A 9,980-nucleotide genomic window follows, 5' to 3' on the forward strand; every position below is an offset into this window, starting at 1 on the left:
TTTTTACATCCACTGCACACAAGTGTACACTCCCACCCATACAAACACACACACACACACACACATGCATGCGCGCGTACACACGCACACGTGCGCACACACACACACACACACACACACACACACACACACACACACACACACACATAGACAAGACAGAATGAAAAAAAAAGTAGGATAAAGCTTTTCTGGGACATCACAACAGACTGGAGAAAGTGGAAAAATTGGAACAGTGATTTGAGCTCATAGTAGTATTTCAGCTGAGAATTTTCTTTTTCGGAAATTGTTCGGATGGTATAATCCTTTTTTAATGGGTCTGAAAGTTTCATCGCCTAGTAGTGCGATAATCCTTTACTCTCTAGATTTTTTTTTTTTTTTTGTCATTTAGAATGGTTACATTGACTCATCACTCTGGCTAAAGGAATCTAACGCTACATTTAAATCAGCATTGTAGACTACCACACAATGCGTAGCATGCTCTCTGTGGTCATAGACACTAATGGTTACTGATAGCCCACATTAAGCAATGAGGTCAGGTGTGAAGTCAAATCATTACACTTTCACTGAAGATGACCTTTTCAATTCATAAATCATAATTAGACACCGATGATCATGCAAAAATAATGTCAAGTATATTATTACGGGCAAATATCATGTCGGTTCCCTCTCCTACTGATGAATCTAAATCATACCTGGTTAAAGATTTTTTTTTCTCATTAAATTTGAATATGTGAATGAGTGTTCACACCCTTCTGCATTGTGTGAAGTGGAGTGAGTATGGATGAATACGTTGAAAGGTGACATGCAGCGCTGAGCGATGAAAACAGTCTGATGGTGACTTATGTCTTATTAATTTTGCCTCTGAGGGACTGACTGCTCCTAATAAAGGACAAAGACGCGCTCCAGAACAGGTGGCCTCTCAGAGTGCATTCTGGGTGATGAATGTGACTTATGCAGTGGCAGTCACGGCAGAGACAAAGTTATTATTTAAGTCTCTCAGCGGCAAAAGAGAATGAGAAAAAAAAATTGGTTTGCCAACATGACAATCAACCTCAAAGTGTTGTGATTCAGTAGTATGTGCATTAAAACATCAAAGGAATCAGTATTTTATGAGGAATGGTTTGGACATTATTTGAAAGGAACTGATTATTTAACCTTAGGTACCTAATTCATGTGAAAACATACAGCTTAGTAAATGGGAAAAAAAAAATGTCATTCCTTACCAGCAGTTTTCCTTGGAAGTGTTTTCTGTCATTTTCACCAGCTTTCATGTGGCAGAGGCTTTTTAAGATCTGAGAGGATCATTACAGATGATTAATAAAGTGAGAAGGCTGTACTCTCGGCTGCTGTTGGTCAAATGATATCGATTAGATCACAGGCAAAGGTCAGTCTTCTGCATAAGAGACAGATTGACACCATGCGCAGTGTGATGGATAACAAAGGGGTACAAAAGACAGTAAAGGCATCAGGGGCAGGGCTGATGGAAATTTTTGTGTATGAAAGTGTGTGTGTATGTGTGTGTGTGTGTGAGAGAGAGAGAGAGAGAGAGAGAGAGAGAGAGAGAGAGAGAGAGAAGAATAGAGTGCTGTGTCTGAGCTCATTAGAGAGGTTAGGGTTTATGTGAGGGTGGGGGATCTGTAAGGGTCAGGAAAAGACAGAATGCTGCCTCTTGTCTGACTTGGCCCTGATTGGCTCACTCACACGCCACCAGACTCCACTTCACAGAGAACCCCATTCTCTCAGTCCCCTATGCATATCAGTATGCTGTAAGCAGTAATTTGACAATACAGTTAAATTATGCTGATGTAATATGAGAGTGAAGTAGCCCGTACTGTGTGTTTTCTGAGTGGAAAAGGGTTTTGCTTTAACTTTAAACACTCTCCGTCCCATCACGTTACAGCTGGCCTGGTCGATCCTCCATCTGGGCTGTGAACTAAGGTGTGAGACTCTCACTTTCTGTCCTGTCTGTCCTTTCTCTTCTTCTCTCTCTGCCCTTCATCTTCATCATCTTCACAGAGTTTTAGGTTGAGTGGGAAAGACAGAAATGACACAGGGTATTAAAGGCTGTACTAAAAAGCCCAGATGGCCTCTGTAGAGCCTCGTTCGTGTCAGCGAGCAAAATAACAACTATTCTAAAACGAGAGGCAGAACACTCACCATCAGACAGACAGAGAGTGAATCGTCTATAGTCGGTACCCCCGACAGTGCCCCTCAGGCAGATGCCTGGAGCCCAAGACTTCGTGAATCACAGTGCAAATGCTCAGGAGGAGTGTGTGGGTGGACACTATTGTTTGTAAATGACACTTTGTTGGATCACACTGTGAGGCCGTCTGGGTAATGAAGGCTAGACATGAACAGTGACAGCAGAGAACAAAAACAGAACCAACGTTTATGTCGACAGTCACGAGACCACACGCAGGTGACTGAGCTGACTGAGTTGGAAGAGATATGATGTCAAGGGCCAGTGACATTGAAATAGCTTTAAAAATAGGAGGTTATTTCTTTTTAACTGGCGATAATCGGCTATGGTTAACAGACAGTTTTTTTCTTCTTCTTCTCTGAAATTGATGATAATGCTAAAATAATCCATTCAGGCAAATGTTTTAACGTTTATATGTATAAATCAGAAAAATACACACATTAGATCAGGGTTTTTTTTTTTTTCCATTTAATGGAAAATGTATGTGAACAACCGATTTACAGATGAAGTGCGCTCAGGGAAGACAAAAAAACAAAAAAATCAATAAAATTATGAAGCAAATTTGAAATCCTCTGATATCAGATCATCAGGCACACATCCATATTTTTTTCCCTCCCAATATGAGATGCGATTGTATCATTTTTTCTTTGATATACCGGATTTCAAATACATCGTGTTTGTCCCGTGCCTCTCTAATATTTGTACATTTAAGAGAGAAAAATAAATTTTGCCACTACATTATTTACATAAAAAATAAGTAGCGATATCAATAGCCACATTCTTGAACTTTCTTTGAGATAAATACACATTTACATATCAACATCCAGATGCTGCATAGTACTTTCAATACCACATTGACATACCTCTTCCGTTTAGAATATAATATCTGATAAATTGGCTACTAAGCTGCTGAGCCATAACCACATACAGAGATTGGAGACTTTTTTTTCTTTTGGAAAAAAAAAAAAAACACTCTCAATGTACAATGTATTTCTACTGCAAATTAAAGAAACATGACGATTATACAGAAGCCATGAACAACTTGGCTGTGAATATATGTCACAGGAAGCTACTCTGTTAGCCCCAGACAGCATTTTTCAGACCTTACTTTTACTGAACCCCAAAGCCTGGGACAAAGGGAGAGTCTCTGAATATACGATCTGAAATTCCACAGACATCTGTGCCACATCAACTCCAGGACTCTGACGACAGTTGTGTTTCAACTTTCAAACTTCAGAATTATCACTAGTTACTCAACTAGAGAGAAAGACACAAGCGTTTTGACAAACTCCTGGGTAATGTTCCATTTTGTTGTAGAAACAATATTCCAAGCTAATATCCATTTAACTAATCACAGATGATACCAGTTCTTGGAGGTCTTTAAAGGACAGATCTAAGGTTTACTCTTGGTTATATAATAAATTGTACATGAATTTAGCTATTCATCATCAACAAATTTCATATATTGGCCCATATTTGTATGGCACTTTGAATTGGCTCATTTTTGTTACAGAATGAGCACTATGAAATATTAGCATGAAAATGTGGCAGGCAGCGTGAAAATGACTGTGAGGGTACTTTGATTATGGGCGTTATCTTTTTTTTTTTTTTTTTCAGTGTTATTGCACATAACTAATCATCTCAGTATCTGTGTTATAAAAAGTCTCATATGATAAGGATTAATTGATTTAGCTACAGAAACAGTACGATTAACTGTACACCGGTAATTGCTTTGGTGATAGAAGGCCATCATATCTATTTTCCACACACCTTGTGTAGATATATATGGCCTGTTATTACATGGTGTGAACATATGTCCCTCAGGTGGGTTTGGTTTTGTCTTGACTGTTGGATTGGAGGCCATGGGTCCTTATGTTGTATCGGCCCCACCCACACCCGCTCACCAGCCTCTCTTTAGGACAGAAGCAATGGAGGTGGGGTGGTCTGCCGCTTTGCCCCAAGCCCAAGGGAGGGGGGAAAAAAGTAAAAGAGATGGAGAGACGTTGGAGGAAAGGAAAAGGTGGGCTGGAGAGGCTCAGGTACACGTAAGTAACTCATGTCCTAGTCAGCATAGATGATGAAACCAGAGAAAGTGCTGTACTTGTTGTTGTTGCCTCCATGAGCTTTTCCTCCATCCAGTTTGATGTAGACTTCATCTCCAGGCTCCAGATGCAGAACTGCACTGTTGCTGGCATAGTCATAATTCTGATCAGCATCCTGGGCTATGGCACTGGCCCGAACCTGGGGAACAAACAGTTTAATGAGTTATATACGTCCCAGAAATCGCATGCTGAACTGACCAGAGCAGAGTCCATTTACACCTCAGAGCTCAACTCTTTTCAGCACCATGGCCAGCTCCATACAATAGCCTCTTGCATGACACTTCCCTTCTCTAGAGGGGTTAAATACATCAGTATATCTCTTACTGTAAATGAATCTGCATCAGGCATGAATATTAAATATAGATACATTAAATATAGAACATTAAAAAAATGTTTGCCAATTAACAAATGATTGAACGACATCAAACCAAAGAGAACATTAATTAAATCAAGACACATTTATTCATGAATCATCACTTCCACATTAGGTGTAAAAATTTTCGGGGAATACATTTTCGCTCGATAGGAATTTGTTTTAAAAATTCATAGCAGGCAAGCCCATTAAATTAAGAAATTTTTTTTTTACCATGCTCAAATCACATGCGCTTCAAAAATAGTCCGTCTTGCATGAAGGAAGTTAAACAATATTTTTACTGTTTAAAAGCACGCATTTAATTTTCAGGATAAAGTATATCAGTTTTTAGATTGCGTTCTTTCTACAAAACATTGGGCTTATCAGTGTCAACGCAATAAATCAAGAGTGAGGGGGAGAAGGCTTTCATATATTTTGAGCATAACTAATTTGGACATATTGCTCAAATACCTTGGATCTTGTCAAGAACTATCAATGCATCACATGGCTCTATTGAGGTTTGATGTGATCGCCTTTCACAGCTGCGAATTTGGTCTTGAGGACGCGGGGGACATGGGGCCTCTAGTTGGGGATGTGTACCCGTGTGTGCTGAAGCGGGCACAACACTGACAGAGGGCTGATGCGCTTGGCGGGCTCGCGCCATGAATTGCAGACAGTCGCAGTGTCATTGTGGTATGGGCTACCCCCAGGGATAAGGATTAGATATGCTTTCTGCCACGCGGTCATGAGTGAGCGGATGAGAGGATTGGAACATGTTCGAAAATAACTTCGGTACAAGTGTTACTTGGGTTACTTCCTCTGCAATTAAGAGATTAGTTAATTATAATATATTGCATTACCAATGAAAACCTAGGCATTTTAAAAATTAAAAAGGAATTAACATACAACACGCAATCTCAATCACTCACACAACAACAACAACAACAACAACAACAATAATAACGATAATAATAATAATAATAATAAAAAAAAATAATAATAATTGTTTATTTTATTCTATTCGTTTATTCTTTTGGAACATATTCAGTATTTCTGCTTAAGGAAATAGCGTGCAGGAACGGAACGCGATTATAAATACCTGGTGCTAAATTACACACGACCCTGATCCATACCCTAATAGCAGTAGAAGACCAAGTTAACACTGGACACAAATGAATGACTTGCCAAAATCTTAGACTAACTTAAAAGTAACTGCTTTACCGCTAGTTACAGGTAAATGCTTTTCGAAGCACGCACAGATACACACACACACACACACACGCACGCCTCTACAATTTTAATTTAAAATGTAATGTTTAAGGGTCAGACACTGAAGATATACTGTTTTATTTCTTATATGCGTATTCCCAAAACACACACACTGTTACTCAGTAATTGTCTTTGAAGAAGTATTCAAGAATGACAATTCAAACTTCCGTGCGTAAAACTTCTCTTGAGGAGAGGGGGTTAGGTCGATCCTGGCTTTTTACTTTTTAAGATAACCTTACCTGGTTATTTTTGCACAGATCTGCCCACATACTGGTTCCGTCTCCGCCGCGCATCAAAACATGATATGTAAAGAAGTATATTCCTGGTATAGAGCAGGTAAATTTCCCCGTTGTTGGATCGTAGTGATTTCCAAGATTTGTGACCACGTCGTCGAATTTCAGCAACTCGTAACCTTCATGTTGCTTTTTAAGGCCAGCGTAAAAGGCGATTTTGGGTACGGTGCTGTACGTTGCGGCGCTGATGGCCCCCGCCGCAGCATTTGGTCCAGGTGGTCCGGGCAATCCTGGTCTCCCCGGCTCTCCTTTCTCTCCAGGTGGACCGGCTGGCCCGGGAGGACCGGGCTCACCGGGTGGGCCCCTGGGCCCCGCCTTCCCTGGGCGTCCGGGTTCTCCTTTTGGACCTTGTATAAAAGTTGGTAAAGACTGCATGAGGCTGTTATCACGAACGGTGTCTGCTGTGGCGGTGCTTGTCGGAGACTTTGTTCCATATGGGTCGCACACCATTCTGCAGGTACCGAGCATCTCATAGTGCGCCGAAGTTCCAGCAGAGTTGACTAAGACTGGGATAAGAATCACCAGCACTAACACCATGACGACTCCAAGCACCCCAGCTGCGATGAGCCGCTTCCTGCCGACTAGTCTCGTCAACGCAGGACGATCCTCTTGTCTGCTTTTGGGCGAAATCTTGCTGGTTGATGAGGGACCTCTTTAGACAGAAAAAAAGGATCTATTAAGGGTTGTTGTTAATGTTAATGAATGTTTAGGGCCGCGCCCCAACCGTTTTTTTTTTCTTCACTCTACACTTTTTTGTGCTGATGTTTGCTTATTCAAGTCGCACCAAAAGTATAAGTTCAGCCTTCTTCAGACTTATCTCTCTTTAATCGTCAGTGATTTAGAAAACACTGCCTACAGCATCTCTCCCACTTTAAAGCCTTACAGCCACGTGTGTACGCGCAGACGGAGAGAGAAAAAACTCCACCACTGGAGAACGAGTGAAAGCGCTCCTTTATCCTCAAACACACATCGGCTTCTCCACAGCCACACAAATTCCTTAGCCTTTTAAAGTCTTCCTCTGTGTACCAGTAGCCTACAAGATCGGTTGACGTGGGAATAGTACAAAGGCAAATATCTGGTAGCTTTCAGACTGAGGTATATGTCATCTAGATCTGGAGAGCGAGAGCCACTGCACGCGTGTAGAGTTGCGCGCACAGCACTAAAGAGGAGAAAGAAAGAGAGGGGAGGGAGAAACTGAGCGCAGTCTTATAAGAGATGGAAATCTAAACCCAGCGGCTGTCACCTATTCAACAGTCTGACCTGAACTCCCTTAGCCCGAGAGAGGAAGAATCAGAGACAGAGAAGGAAAAATACAATTAGACCCTTTACTTAAAGGCTCTTAGCTCGACGTACCTGAACTGTTGAAAAATTATCCCATGATTTTACTCCAGTTTGACTTTTTGCTTAGATCTGACCGAGTCCATTTTAAATTAGATTCTCTCTCCCCTAACTCCAGTTCAAATCTGATCTGTCCCATTCTGAATAATTTATTAAGTTATCTGTTCGTTAGGTTTTTTTTTTTCATTCTTTCACTAAATGTGTTTTACATAAAAAAATAAGCAGAAATTCAGTTCTGACCGATTATTAATGATATTTTAATAAGCCAAGGCTCCGGGTCACTGCACAATGAAAACGCGCTTATTGGAAATGTATACTTGACATACTGTGCGCGGCCCCGTAAAATGAGCTGTGAAGGTAGCAGAGCGATCATTAAAATGACACCTCTGCCAATAGGATACTAGCGAGTGATATATTGTCCCCCACAGAACAGAAACACGGGTCATTTCATGAGCATTGACTCTTTCTTAGACACTCAATCACTGAGATGTTAGCAGCAGTAAGTGAACCAGCGTCTTTGTGACTCTTAAATGCACTATTTATATATATATATATATATATATATATATATATATATATATATATATATATATATTTTTTTTTTAAGGACAACAAAAGTTAACTTTATCAAATCAAGCATTGAACAGAGACTTACATCCATCCTACATGACCCTTTAATTATAGGCAAATTCTTGAAGTCCCAAAGAGTAACCCTGGGTGGGAAGACAACCTCAAATAGTGCCACCCAACAATGTGTCTAAAAACCGGACTTAACACGTTTTAGAATCCAACGGGGCCTAACCACTAACCCCTATTTGTCCCACAGTTTACTGACAAAATCCTCTCCTCCATTATGTGCCATAGAACATGCTCCTCCGTCGGTCAGCCGAGCTTCTAGTTTCACTCACCCCCATAAATCAAAAGCTAAAAATCAATGGATTTGGTAAGCAAGGGAGCCACCGTGTCCTTGAGACTATGAGATGCATGGAGAAGAAGCATAGAGGAGGGGGGGAAAAAAAATCCGCTTTAGTCGAGGGGCATGAAACAAACAACACATTGCACATCAGACGAAAAAAGTAATCAGTCTGCCTAAAATCCACACTGCTCCTCTGATTAGATTTGACTCTTCTGATTAGATTTGATAAAGGCTCACACCTATTACTTTGAAAGGTCAGTGAGTAATTGTCGTCTGTGTTTGGTTAGGATACAATGTGCATAAACGATCCGTTTCCATGAAGAGTCATTTTTAAACTTCAGCATCCCCGATTCCTGTTGACACTGACAGAGGGATCGGACAGGGCAGGGAGAGGAGGAGCCAAGATACTGTTATTCTGGAGACCCAGAGAGATTGATAGTGCGAGACTTCTGTCTTTTAACGAATGGCTCTGGGTTCGCTGTTAAACTTTCAAAGCAGACTTTTGCTTAGGCTCTGCGATGTAAAAAAGTCAAGTGAAGTTTGAGAAAGTAAATGAAGAGAATTAGCTTGTTAATAATGACAGAGTGGAAGAGGGTGCGCTCTGGACACTGCAGGGAGATGCGGACAGATGTACCTGCTGGGTGTGTGATTGTACCCTGAGTGTGAATGAAGAGGAGAGATGCATACAAACTGAGTCTCACGCTGATTATTAAAAAAAGTTGAGAGCAACAGCAGGATAGATAGGTGTGTGACAGGACACTCACACACACTCACACACACACACACACACACCTTAATCATTGTTGAAAGGTCAATGCTCACACTTCTGAGCTGCTGTCATTGGGCAGCTGGGGCCATGACAGGGCCTCCTAAAAGAAGATGATTTGACGATGGTTGATGATCCCGCAGAACTGTTTCCGATCACACCCTCTCACGAGCACTGCACCACTGCGGCCCAAGCTGATGTGTCAAGTCTGACTGAAACAGGTTTTTTTTTCTCCCTTCTTATTTATTTATTTTGGAAGATTTTAGCGAATACTTACTAGAGATGTGTTTAAGTACCTTGTCTTGCCATACTTTATCTCTCTTTCAGTTGTAAGGTTGGTAGTTCACTTTTGCAATTTTCTCTCTCAGTTTTTGCAAAACAATTTTTTTTTTTCTTGACGCAAACTGCTAAATTGCTGTTGTACTTGATTGATTTGATGAAGGGAATTGTCAGAGATGAGTCAAGATCGCTGGAGGCCGTGAACCTCAGTACGTTTATTTGAGGCCTGGTGAGTCATTGGTTTATTGAGTGAAGAGCTCAAAAAAATCTTAATATAGCAATGATATGCGTAGACTTCTACATACTTATATACTTCTCCATATAAATGCACTCATGCTGTCACTAAACGGTATAAACAAGTTATAGTTCAAATGCTGTCATAAGAATTGCATATTGTGATGGGGAAAAAACACTGTTTTGTGCCCCGCTATGATGAGTTCATGTGTGTGCACGTATTGGAAGAAG

At 40.8% G+C, this 9,980-nt stretch overlaps 1 protein-coding gene across 1 annotated transcript; it reads right to left on the bottom strand.

Annotated features, from left to right (window-relative positions):
• Positions 1 to 4,261: 4,261 nt before the first annotated feature.
• c1ql3a (complement component 1, q subcomponent-like 3a) lies at positions 4,262 to 6,777 on the bottom strand. Its single transcript, XM_030769383.1, has 2 exons — positions 6,163 to 6,777; positions 4,262 to 4,441 (listed from the first exon to the last, which is right to left on the bottom strand). Exons 1-2 carry the CDS (start codon positions 6,751 to 6,753, stop codon positions 4,262 to 4,264), a joined length of 771 nt encoding a protein of 256 aa, XP_030625243.1. The 5' UTR covers positions 6,754 to 6,777.
• Positions 6,778 to 9,980: the final 3,203 nt, after the last annotated feature.

Source organism: Chanos chanos, chromosome 3, assembly GCF_902362185.1.
Source record: "Chanos chanos chromosome 3, fChaCha1.1, whole genome shotgun sequence".
Lineage (NCBI taxonomy): Eukaryota > Metazoa > Chordata > Actinopteri > Gonorynchiformes > Chanidae > Chanos > Chanos chanos.